The sequence below is a fragment of the Zingiber officinale genome, chromosome 7A (assembly GCF_018446385.1).
Source record: "Zingiber officinale cultivar Zhangliang chromosome 7A, Zo_v1.1, whole genome shotgun sequence".
NCBI lineage: Eukaryota > Viridiplantae > Streptophyta > Magnoliopsida > Zingiberales > Zingiberaceae > Zingiber > Zingiber officinale.
In genome coordinates this window covers 59,226,366-59,244,338 of record NC_055998.1, presented here as the reverse complement: position 1 = coordinate 59,244,338, position 17,973 = coordinate 59,226,366, and the positions used below count along the sequence as shown (strand labels likewise).

General features: G+C 36.4%; 1 protein-coding gene across 6 annotated transcripts; it reads right to left on the bottom strand.

The window, feature by feature from the left end:
• Positions 1-1,134: 1,134 nt before the first annotated feature.
• Positions 1,135-17,658, bottom strand: LOC122001433. Of its 6 annotated transcripts, none has more exons than XM_042556164.1 (10): positions 17,406-17,657; positions 16,840-16,938; positions 16,177-16,694; positions 9,792-9,984; positions 4,445-4,615; positions 4,003-4,100; positions 2,615-2,686; positions 2,496-2,536; positions 1,487-1,612; positions 1,135-1,317 (listed from the first exon to the last, which is right to left on the bottom strand). In XM_042556164.1, exons 1-9 carry the CDS (start codon positions 17,571-17,573, stop codon positions 1,536-1,538), a joined length of 1,437 nt encoding a protein of 478 aa, XP_042412098.1. In that variant the 5' UTR covers positions 17,574-17,657; the 3' UTR covers positions 1,135-1,317; positions 1,487-1,535. The 6 variants fall into 6 exon arrangements, 5 of the variants coding, with proteins under 5 accessions (XP_042412098.1, XP_042412099.1, XP_042412101.1 ...); XM_042556165.1 differs by having other exon boundaries at positions 2,615-2,671; XM_042556167.1 differs by lacking the exon at positions 4,445-4,615.
• Positions 17,659-17,973: the final 315 nt, after the last annotated feature.

Sequence of the window (17,973 nt, the reverse complement as noted above, 5' to 3'; positions counted from 1 at the left end):
TTTCAAATTTCAGCTTTGAGATCGTGATAAGACACAGTGATCTTCTTAGGTATCGGAGCAACGATCACTTTTTTTAAAAAAAAAATCCAATTCAAGAAATTGAATACTTAATTTATTAAAAAAACTCTAATCTAACTAATCAAGGATGTGGCAAAATAACTTCAGTGAATTCCACTTAATTAAGCAAACCAAGTAAAAATCTCTTTACCCTAACTAACTGACTACCTACACTAAACTTCTCTAACATACTATCATTTCATCTTCTCTAACACACTAAACCAAGTGTCAATCAGCTCTCTAACACTTTACTTCTCAAAGCGCCTCTTCCGCTTCCCAAACAATCAACTTCCCGAATGCCCCTTCAACTTCCTGAATGCTCGACTTCCGGCACACCCAAAAGTGCTCAGCCTCCCAGCACCGTTATTAGCTTAGGTGATCGGCCTATTAGACACCTCTCTTAAGTTCCAAGCACAGCCTCCCAAACACTCCTCTTACCTTTTAGCACTTGACCTCCCAAGCACCCTTCTCACCATGGCGGACTCGGAAGCCCCACTCGAAGCCATGATTGAGCTCCATGCATAACTCGCTCATCCGAATAGCGTGGATTATATCCACCCTTGCATGACTAGTCTAATTCCCTGAAAAAAAATATCCCTAAAAAGACTATAAACCCTCGACCACTACAAGTATGACCTTAACAAAGGCTTAACGAGGCATTACCACGTAGGGCATGATTCCAATTGCCCTACGAATATTAGTATATCTTCACTTTGTCTAACTGCCTCTTTTTGTTTACATCTTGCATTCTCTTTTCTCATGCTCCCCCATCGGAGCCTGAGGGGCGTTGCCAACGCCTCGTGACGCATCTTAACACCCGCACAAGCCGCTTCACATCATCAAAGAAAACTTCGTCACCAGCATCCACTGAAGAAGCGGATTCTAGATGCATCATCCAAGACTTCTCATAATATTTAATTAAAGCTTCCTTCCCGACATGGCGACATCTGTACCAATTTTTACTTAATTATGTACAAGGCAACCTTGCAAACAAACAAACAAAAAAAAAATCCCCAAATCGTGAATAAAGCTACAAGAAACTAAACCATCCTACGCCCACAAATGAGCAGAACGATGGAAAGCAACAAACACGTAAGAAGAATAGCTGCAGAACTCAATGTAATAATCAATATTTAATGGTTACCAAAACATAACATTAGTTCCTAAAAAAAACTATTTCACAGTTCTGGTATGTCACTAGAAGATGAACTTGATTCCCCAGTGTTACCTCGCGCATTAGTTTCTTAGTCATTTTTTAGCCTGCCAAAACATGAAATAGCGAGCAAGAGAAATGTTGGCATGAGCTTAGGCTTGCTTAATAAATAAGTTTTGCATTCATCATTTGTCTATTTTGATTTATACCGTATAGATTCAGTGTTGCAGAAAATTATTCCATCATTTCTAGTTAATGTGTATAACATGCACTTGCCTGTTGCAAATTTGTGCACCAGTTGCTTCATTATCCTAGCTTGCACCAGTCAACCATCATTAGATATGAAGTGAGTTTTTGAGACATGGAATGCGTAGAGACACCTTATCCTTTCAGAAACCTCACCTATTACACATTTTTGTTGACACAGTGTGCACTTAAGTATCAGATATAAATAATGCTAAACGCTTATCCAATTCATAACTTTTATAATTGTTCAACCACATAGTTGACGACGGGACACCACAAGCCAGGAGGATATAGAACAGGCAGTCAACAAATTAAACATGACATGAAATTCTTTTACATTTTACCCATGGTGGATAAATCCATCAAGTTGAAAACCAGCAGCAATTCCATTTTATTTCAGAAATTACAAAATTAAGAAGAAATCATATGTGCTAAATTTCATTACAATTTTCTATTTGGAAGATATAGAATATTAGAAAAAAAAAAGGTTTACAACAGCACAAGTGAATATTGAAGTTATCATTCCGGCTTCATATATTACTTCCATTTTTCATGGTTTTCCTGTTAACCTTGCACTTCTATTTCAACAGTTTCGACTCTTACATTAAACTTCTATATAATATTTCTTTAGATTCACTCATAAACGTTGGCTAACAGAATTTATAAATGTGTTTGGCCTTGCAACAATTACAGAACGTTCCTAAATTCATATTAGTCTCTCACAGTGGGGAATAATAGTTCAACAATACCTAAAATTCTTATAGAAATTGCCTCAAAATTAACTATTTCTTCAACAATTTTTGCAGTTTTATTATAAAAACAAAAAAACTTTTGCGGCTTTTCTGCTAAGTTGAATATCATAGATTACATAAGAGTACTGGAACAGCCGCATACTTGAATTGCAATACAACCTGGGCATGCTATCGTATTAACATGAGTCAATTTAATAATTTCTAGCAACAAACTCCATTTAAAAAAGGGACATTGGTTTTTCAGTAAACAAAACGAGTTTAACTAAAAATATGTTTAATATACTTACAGTCGATGTGTTCCTTGCCCTCTTGATTGCAGCCATTGCATCTGTAGAGTATCATTATTATTATTGAACTTTTAGGATAAATTGTAATTGAAGATCCGTACTTTTAGTTGGAGGCACACCTGATATGAGAAGAGGCTTCTCCAACAAATCGCTTCTCTATATCATTCCAGATAGCCCTAAACAAAATTGACCTAAAAATCTAATCTGAGATATAATGAGCAATTAGAAGTTATAGGCACAACCAAGGTTTAAAATTTCGACCCGTGCCGAGGTTTCGGTCTCAGACCGGAACGATACGGTTTCGGTATCGTATCGTACCGTGCCGATACAGTTTCGGTATTTTTTTATTTATCTATAGTAATTATAAGATAAATATGTTTATGATGTATATAAAAATAAATTGTATATTGATTTATTATAAGTTCTCAATTATTGAATAATTTAATATTATTAGAAAAAATAATTAAAAATAATTTTATTTAAATAGAATTGATATATCAATCATTTAAATTAAAATGGAAGTATCTATAATAATAATATAATAATAATAATAATAATAATAATATAAATTAATACAAGATATTATTTTATATTAATAATAATTATATAAATTAATTATTTATTCATTTAATTAATTATTAATTAAATAATATATATTTTAAATAGCAAAAAATATCATGTAAATTTTTTTTTTTTAAAAATATCAGAGTATAAATATAATTTATTAGAATTCTTTTAAAAAAATTAGAATTTTTAATTTTTTTTTAGAATTTTTAATTTTTTTTTAAAAATTTAAATGAAATTTAAAATGATAAAGAAAATATTAGAATATAAATAAGAATTATTATATTTTTAAAAAATTTTAAATTAAATTTACAATATTATTTTTTTCAGAATATTAATTAATAAAATTTATTAAATTTATTTTAATTTTAAATATATTTTTTATATATTTTATTAGGATAATTTAATTAGGGTTTATAAAAGCCTCTTCGAAATAACCCATACCTTCCTTAGGAATTGTTTAATTTAATTAATTAAATAAAATAAATAAATATTAAAAAAAGAAAGAAAAAAATCGCGCTTACGCGAGATCGCCCCAATCATAGCGGGCAATCCCGCAGGCGGTGTCCGGCGGCGCCGGAAGCGTCGCCGGACGCCTCCGGCGGCGCCGGAAGGGTCGCCGGAAGAGTCCGGCGACGCGCGCGCGACGCCTTTGGTGCCGAAGGCGTCGCGGGACGCCACCGGAGGCGTCCCGCCACTCCTCCGGCGCCGACGGAGACGTCCCGCGTCTCCTCCGGCGCTGTCGAGACGGGGACGCCTCCCGTGCCGGTTTCGGCCGCCCGGCGGAACGGTAAAAACCGCCCGTGCCGGGCGGCACGAAACGGCATTTCATACCTTGGGCACAACTAAGATTTAGTCATCCAACAAATTGAAGCAAAAAAACAGCAAGACAACAACAAATAGAAATATTGAGTACTTATGTGATATAGGTAAAAGAATTTACCATAATGGAACTGCTGCCACAAGTACATGGGATAGCTGCCATAATTTGTGATGCTGAGAATCCACTAACGCAGCTACATATTCAATGATATCCTTTTCCTAATCATAAAAGAGAGAAAAAAAGTGTTAGACAAGAATTCCAGCACAGCCTCACCAAAAAGAACTGATCGAGAAAGCACAACATGAATGGCTACTTGAGTATCCAACTCGGAGTCAGGAGTGATCAATGAAGGAAATGGAGCACCTTTTACTTAATATATATATATATATATAAGATTTTAATATTTTTAACCAACTCTAAAAAAAGGTAAAGGATTTATAGCAACCCTTATACTAAATTAAACTTCAAAAATCAGTATTAACAGAGAATGCAGCATAACATTGTGCATGTGTATTTTTTATTATTTTTTTTAAAAAAAAGTTTGTAAATTTGTGCATCTTACCATGGAACTCAAGGATTCAATGTGTGGATGTGTAGATTTAGAATTCTCTTCCACAACGCAATGGAGAAGAGAATACTGCTCAGAGATAGGAAGGTAATCACATGAATGAGATACAAACTTTTCGATCAAATCTATCCATTTGCAAGATATAAAGCCCAACAATGATATTTCCTGTATTTGCATTGAAATAAATCATTCAGCTACGATTGATATTCATCCAAATATTGATAAAAGTAAGCATAAAGTAATAAAAACAACAATATAGAGTCAAGGGAATAATGTAAAATACGGCACCCAAATAATAATAAAATAATAAGGTTATTTGAGGAATAACCTTAAGGGAATTTTTAAAAATTTTCTGGGATTTAATCGGAGCTCGTATGGTTATTTAGGGGGGATACATTTAGGGGCTTGAGTAAAGCCTGTTTAGAATACCCGAAGGTAGGAGTTGATTGAGGAATTGATCTAGGATTTAATTTACAAACCCCTAAGTTATAAAAGAGGATAAACCCGTGCCCTAGCTTTCCCTCGCCGAACTCCCCCTTCCCGAGCCCTCATCCTTGCCTCTCGCGTTGAATTCTTCTCCCCTCACCTCGCGACGCCGCCCTGCCTCCTCCACCGATCCTCTTCGCCGTCGAGCTAGAACTTCCGACGATCTTTCTCCCTCCCGCGAGTTCACGCACCTGAGCCGACCTTTCTTCCTCGCTCGAGCACCACACACAGTCGCCGACTCCTCCTCACGCGAGCACGGTGGAAGCCGGTCCACCACCGGATTGCCAATCCATGTCGTCGCCCTCTTCCTTCTCTCTCTGTGTCTTCTCTGGCCAACACCCCGACGCAGAGCTGTGTTGCCCGATGGACACCGGCTGAGCCGTGCCCTAACTTCCACCCATCTCCCTGATCTCGACGCCACAGCTGCCCCATACTCCTCACCCTCGATCGCTGGACCTCGCTACCACCCCAGATCCGATCGTCAGCGTGCCTCAATAGCTCTTCCTATTTTGAGGTTAGCCCTATTTGTCCTCGGCCGGTCACGATCCACTTGCTGTCGGAGGGGTTTCAAGCATCCAATAGTGGCACCGTTTCTCCGTTGACACCCATTGTCTCTCCATAGATGTGAGCAAGACGAGCGTTGTTCGAGCGTTGCCCTTCATGACACTATTCCGCAACCACCGCTGGCTACCATCCTCTTCACAGCCATTGGTCACTGGCACAAAATTGGGGTAAGTTTAGTATCAGATTTGTAGTAATGTGATTTCAATTTTTGAGTTGGGGGTTATAATTGGTTGTTTGCCACCCTTTGTAGCTCCGACCATCCTCATTAAGGACGAATCACAGATTGGGCTACCTGTTTTCGATCACGGATTCCTTTAATCATTAGCTACTAGCAACCCACTCGAGTTTAGGTAAGTTGTGGAGGTAATTTCATATAGGAACTAGATTTGATGTCCTAATTATATTTGGTTGTGGTCTGTTGCTTGAGTGGAATTGGGTTTGTGTTTGATTATCATGTGGATTGACTATTATTGAGATAAATGTTCTATGGTTGGATGGAGGATTGCTTCATTTCTGGAATTGAAGGTTCTGTTTGAATTATGGTTAAGGTATATGAGGTTTGTGATAATACATGGATTAATTGATAGATTTGTTGATTAACGGAGGTCTTATTTTGGAAAGTAACTTAATTATATTGTTATCCATGTTAGCTGATTAGTTCTGTTCATGATTAGTTGTTAGTGATCATTGGATGATTATGGAATTGGATAGTAATGTGATGAATTGGATGAGTTTAGATATATGTCTGTATAAACCTAATCTAATTAGGTTATAGTATGATTACGATTAATTGGGGGATTAATCTATAATCATATTTGATTGGGGTTACTCTAATTAGGAGGAGAGTTTATCTAGTTAGTTACTTTATATGTAATTAGCTAAATATATTATGTGATTGACAGGATTCTGATTCGGGACGAGCACTTTGACGTGAGCTAGTTTAGCACGATCGACAGAAAAAGACGGGTACTTCTTGCTTTGTTTCTTCTAGTACTTTGACCTTGGTGCATGAACTATTTTGGATAAGAAATTATTTTTACCTTGACTCCACTCTTATTTTCCTGCACTTGATACTTCCACGCAATCTTTAAGAAATTCGTTTCCATATCTATACAGTCTCTTGTTGTTGTCCATGATCAGTAACAGATACTAGATACCATGTTTGTATGCTTTAACTGTTGTTTATTTATGTACTATATTGAGCATGCTGACTTCATGTAGCATACCTAATTTTTGCTTATATTTGTATGATGATTGTTGCATTTGGCGCATCATGTCATGGCATGCATGTCAACGACCAATTCTCCCTTACTGTCGAGAGAGTCGTTGACCAGAGCCGCATCTTCGGCCACTCGAGAGAGTGGTAGCTGGAGTTGATGTCGCTTGTCCTGTCGTGCCGCACTCGGCCACTCATGGGTAGTGGTAGATGGAGTTACGAGCAGCAGAGACCCCCTCGCAGATGTAGCTAGTTAGCTACTATACAACTGTCCCCTCGGCCACTCGAGAGAGTGGTAGCTGGAGTGGTGTACAGTCTGTCACTGACCCGGCCTCTCGACCATACAGGGTCATGGTGCAGAGAGGTGGGCGGGAGTGACCATCCATGCATACGCTGTTTGTCATTATACTTGCTTTAGCTGCTGCTGTTTATATATGTTGTTATTGCTTACTTACTGTTGTTGCTCACTTATACTACTATTCTTGCTTATGTTGAGATATACCCTCGTTGGTGTTTAGTCCTTGGTTTACTTATTGGAAGTTTGTATATACCTTACATATTTCCTCTGTAGTTATGAGCAGTATTGTAGCAGATTAGTACTACTTCTTACCTTCTATTACTAGCCTAGGATATGGTTTCAGATATGAGCATTTATTATGGTTTTGTTTTAGTATCTGCTATTCCTCTTATGAGACTGTATTCCTTTTGACATTTTCTATTGGTTTATTTTGTTCATGCACTATCTTACCTCTACCCGTTAAGTTCCAATACTCACCACCTCGCAAATTGGTTTTCTTTCGCCAGATAATAGGTAGATGAGTCATGGATGCTAGGAGAGTCCCGGCTGCCAGTCTCACGTCACACTCGAGGATAGTTTTCTATTTGGTTTTGTTATTGTTTGGGTGGTATGTTGATTCTGTGTATTTTGCTTTTCAATAAGTCGATGTGAATTTTGGAATCAAGTCTGGTGATTGCAGGTATTTTTGTTAGTGTCGTTGTTGGTCTTACGTTCGTATTATTTTGTGTTTTCCGCTGTGCATGTTTACTTCCAGCCATGTGGGATGTTATTATACTACGTGGTTGTGTTTATTTTGTTCCAGCCGAGTGGGCTGATGATATAAACTGCGTGGTTGTTTATATATTCCAGCCGTATGTGGCTGATGTATATTTTGTATGTAGTAATACTTCAGATTGTCACCCGTACAGGAGAGATGCTGCTGAAATTTCTTCGGACAGGGACTACATGGGGCGTGACAAATCACATGAATGAGATACAAACTTTTCGATCAAATCTATCCATTTGCAAGATATAAAGCCCAACAATGATATTTCCTGTATTTGCATTGAAATAAATCATTCAGCTACTATTGATATTCATCCAAATATTGATAAAAGTAAGCATAAAGTAATAAAAACAACAATATAGAGTCAAGGGGCGAAATCACATTTTCTTTCAGGGAATGGAAAATTTCATCCTGTTTATGCAACAAGGAGTCATTGAGCTTTATCCCTATGGTTAAACTCTAGTTTTAGCAGTTTGCATGCCATTTGTCAAGGATCTATTTGGGTTCTAAGACTTGAGACTTGCTCATTAAGGTGAAAAACATGGACCATATTTAATAATATATTTTGGTCACATGTATTCCTAGTTCCAACCGCAAGTTATAATTTAATTATCTACAACTATGTTGTATGAATGGGATACCTTAATGCTCAACAAGATAAGACTTAATGTCTTTTAAAACATGGAGGCTAAACATTGAATTATTTTAACTCCAAGATATCCAAAGAGTGCACATGAAAGCAATATATGATCCAACCAGCCAATATTGATAATTGCCAATACATATGCAGTTTATGGTATAGAAAGATTGTAACATAAAAAAAATAATAAATTATGCACGGCATCGTCTCGCAAAAAATATAAAAAAGCATATACATTGTCATTGTCATTGCCATTGCCATCATCATGGAGCTACACCCAATACTTGTACATATTAGTTTTGTTTTCCATTGTATCACATCTTGCAAACCCACCATCCATCTTACCATTCTCATATCTGCTACATTAATTTTTTTTACATTTGCTGCTTCATAACAAGCAAATACTTAAATCCCTAAAGTGTGATGGGTTAGCAAAGCCTAGTGAAAATTTCCTTTACGCTTAAAGAACACAATGATCACACAATATTCAATTTACATCTACCACATAAGGTACCACATTAATCAAGCTGGCAATATCAAAATTTATATCTACAAGTTAATATATCAAGCTAATTATTCTAAGCAATCAATAATTCCATAAGCAGTATTTTAGTATGAAACTAAATACTCCACATAACATAAATCCATAATGTGTAATAATTCATGGTAACCAACCTATCAAAGATAATTCGATATAAAAGAGATTTTCGGTGTTGACTTGAGCAGAGCTAAAATTGGTTTGATCAAATTAAAATTGACTTAGGTTCTAACCTAGGAGTTCATTTAGCCCACCAAATCATGAGGCCACAAGTGGATGCAATGTGGTCCTCATTGCATAGCTAACGCAGCTGTCTTATGAGCCTCTTTGAAACAATGGTCACATATAAAGTAAATCTATGTGGTTTCTTAAAATATGAAGTGAATCTATGTGGTTTCTTAAAATATGACTGGCTATGTATATTGCTTTGAGTATTACTGTTGAGCATCACTTATTAACAAATCTGTCACCAGTAATCATGTGAATTAACATACCCATTTGTATCAGTTGTTTACTGCAATATGCAAAAAAAGAAACAATAATTAGATATGCCAGTATTCATGATGTTCATTCCTAAACTCTGTAAACCCATGATGCTTTAGTTTGATAGCATCAGCTATATCATTATAACATTATTAGAAAAAGGTACATATCACCTAAAAATAAGGCTAGGCAAAAACAGATATAGCACAATCTTTGTATAGAAGTTAATTATGGTAATAGCAATATTGAGAATAGATAACCATCTATACTGAAGTATTGCCAATAATAGAAATAGTATAACATATTTTCATACAGAATTAAATATAAAAAATTTCTGCTTCAGTTGTTACCACAATTTCGAGAAGGTGTCCATCCTCAACATCTGATGAAAATTTTAATTGGTCAAGGACTTTAATCCATTGTACCTTGGGAGCACTGAAAATCAATTTGGCACCAGAGAGAATTTTGATTGTTCTTTTGTCTGTTAAATATAATAAACACCTCATCCGCCACTGGCTCCAATGGAAAAACTCGGACATGTTCCTTTTTTAGAGAAAAAAAGGAATTCCAGCTCAAAAGACTTTACAACATAAAACAAGGTAATGGCAAGTCTCCATTAATACAAGATGGTGGCAAATGGATGCCCAAAGAATCATAAATGTGTCAATTCCATATGGTTGCATGAGGATGGAAGGAGTCTAAACTTTGGATTGTACAAATGAAGGGTATTTGAAATGTTTCCAATTTCAAACACAGTTTTGCAGATCCCTCATGCTCATTGAAGTAAAAAAACTACTCGGTTTTTGGCTACAAATCTATGGTAACGTTGTTTGACTGCAACATGAATTTCCTAAAAGGAAAGTACTTCAGAAACCTTAATACATAGCCAACGTTGCTATCTCCACTAATATAATTGCCAATTTTTTAAATCATCTCTACTATTGGGACGGTGTGTACAGATAGTCAGATAAGCTAGAGGGGATGGATAGCTTTTATTGCTGCAATTACAAACTTATATGACTCTTTCTAAAGAATCAGCAAGGTCACACAAAACAATTAGCAGAGGAAATAAAGCATATATAAATCGCGCGCACCATAATTGCTAACAGGCATATAACATGATTCAAAACTCTCATTCCTACTCCCTAAGATTTATGGATGAGTCACTCCCTGGAAGTTCACTATCTTTCTTCTTCGCAGATAACCTCTAAAGGTGGAGAAACCTCTTATAACAATACCATAACAATGAAGATTAAGAGGAAGCCTAAAGAGTACACTGAAAGGCTCAATATGACCAAACACTATTTTGTTGGTCTTCAAATGTCCACCTTGCTTCCCCTTTATATAGCCTTCAACACCTTCTTCAAAGGTAAATCTGCTACCTTAACACCTTCAAGATTCGCTTGTTTGTTGATCTATCATCAATCTGTCAACTCGATTGTTTCAATCTGACTCTACCAAAGGCTATTTGAGCCACTAGATTTCACCATTAGTCAATTATTCCACTATAGCCCTCAAGTGATTTGATCTTTGAAGCAAAGTTTTATTAGTTCAACTACAAATCAATCAATTGTATAGTCAACTAAGCTAAAAAAACATTTTATTTGTTGGTTGTGAGCCTAAGTCAACATTTTAGTCAACTCAGCTTGTTAATCGACTAGACTCAACTCCAGTTGACAACTGCACTCGATTGTCGACTGAACACTCCAATTGACCCTCTCCCAAGGATACATTCTTATAACTCTCACAACACACTTACCAGAATTTACCTTCGGCAGCAGCTTGACTTTTCTACCAAAGCCTTCTTCTGTCGTGTTGTTACTCATTCATCGGATGCACCGAGCCCACGGCTCGCTCTACATATCATCCTTTATGCTTCACATACATAGTTCGCCTTCTTTTAGCTATCATCAATGTTGTGCTTCAATGCTCCAATCTCTAACAGACCTCGAGCCACCAAACCATCCAACTTGGTCATGTCAAGTCATCCTCCCCGAGATGCTCCAACACCACCACAGTATTACTTATCTTGTAGTCCCTCAATTGCCTCATACATACCTCTTTAATCTCCAATAAACCTCCCATCACTGAGTAGTTTACCTTGTCGCAGCAAATCATCATCTACACTCGACCTCGTAGAGTCACAAGCTCTCTGAGCTTCATGTGTGTCCTGCCAAGTTCCTTGCACAATGTAACACATATTAAATTCGCATACAAGGCTAACTTTAAACCTTTTACACAAACATCAAAACTCAAGGTTGAACCTGACCACTTAGAGTATGATTACACCAACAGTATTCCCTTTTTGATATTTGACAATTCGAAGATAGGGGAAACCAACAACAAACTAGGTTCCCCCTACACCCAAGCTCCCCTAGAGATAGAAATTTCAAAATTTCCATTAAAAAAGAACAAGGTGTATAACTTATCTTTTTCCCTTTCTTCCACTTTAACAATCACCAAAAAGATGCACCAACAATTTATCTATTATTGGTTTAATGCTTCTAACATGATCATTACATTATATTCAAAAGCCCCCATGGATTTTATCATGAAAACCAAAGTTATCATGATCTCGACATACAAAATATTCCAATTATGAACATTCAGCAATGTTTTAGTCGACTATCTGCATGCCTTAGTTATTGCACAAATAATGTTTGGAGCTTTAGAAAATGTCATCCTTGGTCTCATGAGGTTGAAAAGCTCAACCTTGAACTTTACCTCCCCTCGAAGTATAAATGAGGTTCATTTCGTATGCTAGGTACCTCCCCCTGAAGATCTACCTCCCCCTAAAGACATACCTACCCCTAAAGGGTTACCTCCCCGTAAATATAGTAAGGGCAAGTAAAATGGTAATGCACCATCAATGTAACATCATTAGGGATAACCATAGCCTAAATTCATTATTGGCAATAATTGTGTGAATTTGAATGTGCAAATGCACTTAGTAGTTGACTAATCCTTCAATATTTGCAAATTCTAGTGGCATAGACGCAAATGAGATGATGCAAATGAGTTTATCATGGGATAGAACACATAATAATTTTTGACAAAAACAAAACTATACAGCATAGTCATAACAAATATTGCAATTAAAAAAAATAGCAAGCATAGCATTCAAATGACAAGAAGGAAATAAAAACATCCATCAAGTGACCATCAAGGAGGCCATAATATCTGAATACAGGCCATAACTAAAAATCAATCATTCGTAGGAGGCAGCGATCATGCTCCAATTATGCAACATCTCATCCATATCATTTTGTCGCTGCTGAAACTTTGAGAACTACAAACTGCGATCCGTCAATCTAATGACAAAAGTGCCCTGTCACGTGCTAAACTCATCAAGGCGTCGCTCAATAGAGCTCTGTCCCATGTGCAACTCCTCAAAATACTTGTCTACTAACTCCTTGAACTTAGTCAAGTGCAAGAAGACCTCCTCGAGAGTGTCCTTAACCTAATCAAGTCACTTCTCAACAGTCACAAGAAGCTCATGTGTGTTGCCCTCCTGTGGCTCTCCCTCCTCTTCGCATTATAACCCTGTTTTCCACTCCATGCATTTCATGCCCTTTACACATGACAACTAGAGCAAATTGCTTAATTCCTATTTGATCATAATTGTGCGAAAGGGATTATGACATTTCCTCTAGTGACATCAATGTCTAGACTCAAAAAATTGAGACACCAATCAACTAAAACATCCATTAAGTTGACACAATCCTTCCAGTTGCTCCGGCTTAAGTTAGCGCTTTTTTCATTCCCCCAAGGTCCAAGTCTTGATTTGCCTTGGTGCTAGGAGGTTTTTGAGACCTCCATGACTTCCTTCTTATGCCTAGCGTTCGATCCATGTTGATCTGTCAGGACTTATTTTGCCTAGCGTTCGGTCCTCGACCTATTAAGATATTTCTGTCTAGTGTTTGATCCTCAACTCACTAGGACTTCTTTTTCCAAATGTCTACTTGGACTTTACCTTGCCAAGGGCCTTCTTGGACTTCATTTGTTGCACCTGCAACTCATGTCAAATTTCTCCTGTGCATGCATCCTTGACATTCATGAGATACAAAACAATGTCAAACATCAAACCACATGCACACATATTAAGGCATGAATGCACACATTCTAGTAATTAGGTAGATGTATTTAGCATGAAAATAAATGGTTGTTTATTAGTAGTGGGCCTTGGATTGTATTCAGGTAGTTGAATCAAAATTGGATCCATCAAGCTTGAATTCTAATTAATTTTTAGATTTTGTATTATTATCACAATTAAAAATTTATCATAAGTTTTTCAAAGTTATTTCTGTATTTGTAGATACTTATTCAAGGGGATCACAATGACTTTCAAATTCTCATATCTCTACTTGTATATTTGAGGTGGACAAATTGTTCTTGAACTCAATATATATTCCTTAACATGAATTAAATGGTGTAAAAAGAATATTTAACTATGATCAACTGTTTGAAAAAGAAAAAAATGACATTAAACTAGCAAAAAGGGTTTTTAAAGAACTACAATGTGTAGGGAATAACTAAATGACATTCTTTCTATATACATGTGGGCAACTATACAAATTAACATGGGAAGAGACTTATTTGAAAAAAAAAATAATACTCTTGATTGACATTTATTCTTTAGATAGCTTAGCTTCCATGTTATATGTTTCATATGTTGATACTTGTATACCTTTCACACATTAGATCACCTATTAATCTACTATACAAGTAAAGCAACTTTTTTAAATGAACGACATCAGTCTTCCCTTAAACTAATTAATAAGATGTGATCCCTAAGGTGAAATAATTATTGACTAAAAAAATTTAAGTGAAACAATAGTGAATATAAATAGTGGAAATAATTATTAAAAAGTGAAAACTCTAGACCTTTATAATATATATATATATATATATATATATATATATATATCCACTCAAATGATGTGGTAATAGTGTCATGATACTCGCAATTAATATTTATTTGTGCAATGACCCTATATTGTAGTGTATCACAACTGATGAAGGCTTTAGCCCATATGTTACGTAACATTATTTACACTTTGAGCGATTCGCTCTAGTGACTAGTCACTTTAATTGGTGATAAATAAGTGAAACGAAAATAAAAGTTGACTATATATTAAAACTAAAGATCTCAAATGAGAACCTTAAAGTAATATGTAAAACTTAATTAAACATTACATTCTTTTCACGTTTTTAAGGTTAATTCATTTAACAATTTGTGCTACTTTCCTATTTTTCTTAGTCTTCAATTTTGCAAGCAAAATTTGTTTCTTAAGTCATAATTGCTCAGAGATCTTCAGTGTGCTAGTATCGAGTTTGGCTTTATTTGTTGTAATTTTTATTATAACATTTTAGCACTTCTAGGAGAAGGTCCAAGGTCATATGAAGAAGATAGGCATATCCCCATGGGGTCATTTGTGTGAGTTGCTCGCTTTGGGTCACTCACTCAGAGAAGGTTTACTCTATTGGAATCACTCACATGGAAGAAAACCTCACAATAGTGTTCAAACACGGATAGCAAGCCTTGTAATAAATGGTATTTTCAAGTAAGCCGATAGTATTTGCACTTAGATCCCTAACACCAACAAAAGATGAGATTGGTTTTGATATATATTTTGTGAAGTAGTTCTTACAATATATTATAAAAAGAGACATAAGGTAATTTCATTGTTGCGGCTGACATCAATGGCCTCAACAACTAACCCCATACTAATGATTTTACTTCATAACAAATGCTTTTATATCCACTGTTATCTTTTTATGTTAACAAATTGGCTAGTAAGATTAGTTCACACAAAGATAAAAAAGTAATTAATATCTTCTTGCAAAAACATGATTATCTTTATTGGTCAACTGACAAAGGCAATTGACCACAAGTGAATGACAAAGGAGAAATACAACTTTTGGAAGCATTCTTAAGGCTAAAACCAGTGTTCTAAAAATCGGCCTAGGCAGCTGTCTAGGCGCTGCCGCATTGAAAACATACTAGTCGGCCAGCCTAGGCGGCCTTAGTACCTAAGCAGGATTAGGCATCTCTAGGCCCCGACTAATCAATTGAATAGTCTAAGCGCCGCGGAAATGGTACGTTTTCATGATTTTTTTTTAGTTTAAGCTTTTAAACTTAAAGCTCAATTAAAAAAAACTGAAATGTAACATTTTTTTGTGTTGGGCTTAAGTTTTATAAGCCCTAAACTTTGGTTCAACAAGAAAATCGATTTGTTGGCTTGCCCTAACGGCTAGCATCAAACTTCATCTTCAGAGCGAATGAAGAAGCCCATATTTTGGAGAAATCAGAGAGTTAAAAGGCTGGAGAAATCTATTTGAAGAAAAAATTATTGTCTGATTTTTCCTTAACTAAGAGACTTGAAAGGGATTGAATTGAAGATTGGTCAAAGTTTCATCCTTTGAAAACATCATTTCATCAAACACTCGCAATATTCATTAAAGTCGAAAGGTAATTTGTTTTCATTTTGATACTTGCAAATTGAAAGACAATTTATTTTAATTATTATATAATTTATGTTGATATCGTGGAATCCGCCTAATGCCTAGTCCTCGCCTAGGTGGTCTAGGCGCTAGGCGCTAGTCTGGCGCCCAATTAGCACCTAGCGAATTTTAGACGCTTGGCTAAAACTAGCTAACCCTAAAATCTATAACAAAACTATAAGCAGGTGAGAATTTTAGCCTCCCAACTAGTACATAAATTGACACACTTACTCTGGAGAATTAGTAGCTGATGATCTCCCTTCCAAGGAGATCTTTCTGTGTGAAACTAGGCACTCCTTTAAGACCAGCATTAAAAAGGAGTTTAAGCAATTCTCTACTGAAGATGTGCATGAAATAAGAGTTTGCCTCTTAAGAATTTCATGAATCAAAAAACATGAAGGATCAGCAAAGTTGCATTCTTTGGCTTCAGAAAGAGAAAGGTTGCAATTTCTAGCCTTTGCAACATGGCAAATGTTTGGATCACTTGCAGTCGAAGAAGCTCCAGAGTTAACTATATTTCCCTTATCCTTTGAAAATAACTTTAGTGATTCCATCTGCAGAATCAATCTATCTGCATAAGCAGATGGATTGACATTACATAGACCAGTAAGGTCATTAACATCCATCTCCACAATTGCTGTTAAAAGTGAAATCAAATGTTTAGCTCCCAGATTGTCAACTTGAAGTAAATATTCAATAACCAGATCGCTTGCATTACAAAGTGATGATGAAGACAGATAGACCAGACCCTGCATTTGGAAATTATTAGATTAACATTTTTCACAGAAATGCCCAAGCTGTGCAACTAACAAATATAGAATATTAGAAACAAGAAGTAACTATGTATTTCATAAACATAGTAATGTGAGGAGTAGCATTGTGAGGAACTATCACCTGTGGGAAAGATGGATTGGATATAATATCCCTCAAAGCTTTGTCAAGTTCGTTTAGCGATTCTTCATAATGTTTGGAGCCACTTATCCTCTTAAACACCTAAAAATAATAACAGCATACCTTGAGACCACAAGCACCCCAGATCTAGGATTAATCAAATTTTACGAAGAGGAAATTGGAAAGTAGAAAAAGAAAGGCCGAACTAGCAACGATCAAAATTCATATTTGCTCAAAAGAACTTCCTAGACTTCCCTTTAAGATCACGTCAAAGGATGAATAACTTCGAGAAGACACTTTTACAGAAAAATGGTAAATAAATAATGCAATAACACCTTTGTCAAAGGATGAGAAGGATTTGTCCGATAATCTGACTGAGAACCTCCACAGAAAAATGCTCAACAAGGCTTATTTGAGAGCTTGATTTTTGAACTCATACCGGACTAACTAAATGAAAGTAACTAATAGAACATCCACAAAATAAAATCTCTAACATTGAAGTATTTCGAGGTCTTTTTTAACATCAGCAACAAGTAGTGAAGAAAAGGGAGGTTGGACTAGGGTCCTACGTCCTGGAAGAAGAGACCCCAATGGACAGCGTTCTTGATGGTGGCAGCGTCCCAGACAGCAGGGAGACCCGAGGACTGGTAGCCATTGGTGAGAATTAGGATGTCAACGAAGCCCTTGACGAGGAGCAGGAGATCGTCGAGAGAGACGTCGGGATGAGACCAACCCATCGCACCATCCAACCTCGGCTCCGATGCCCTCGATCACGAACCGAAAGCAATGGTGGAGAGGAAAAGCGGATTCGGGTTCAACCAGAGAAGAAACATAAACGCAGCCCGAGTAAACGGGTCGAGAGTTTGAACTACAAGTTTGCAAGTCCTAATCGATCGGAGACGAAATTTGATTTAAGTAACGATCGAGTTCGAGTTCCAGCCGTAATTTGCAACCTGTCTCTGCGATATGAAACGAGGTGATATGATGCCACCTTGATTTTGTTTGTTTAGTTGAAAGCGTCAACATTAGTTTCGACGATGCTGATGTTGATTTCCTTGGAATCTACTGAACTATTCATGATACTATGTTCATCTTCTACGGAGGCAATTGCTCGTTTTGTCATAGACAACCTTGGAC

Excerpts from the sequence above, each read along its gene's own strand:
- LOC122001433 (XM_042556164.1), bottom strand. The coding sequence starts at position 17,573 with ATGGGTTGGTCTCATCCCGACGTCTCTCTCGACGATCTCCTGCTCCTC. Across the intron at positions 16,695-16,839 it reads CCAATCCATCTTTCCCACAG|GGTCTGGTCTATCTGTCTTC; the intron begins GTGATAGTTCCT and ends TTCCAAATGCAG. Across the intron at positions 9,985-16,176 it reads TCAGCTACTAATTCTCCAGA|GAACATGTCCGAGTTTTTCC; the intron begins GTAAGTGTGTCA and ends TCTCTAAAAAAG.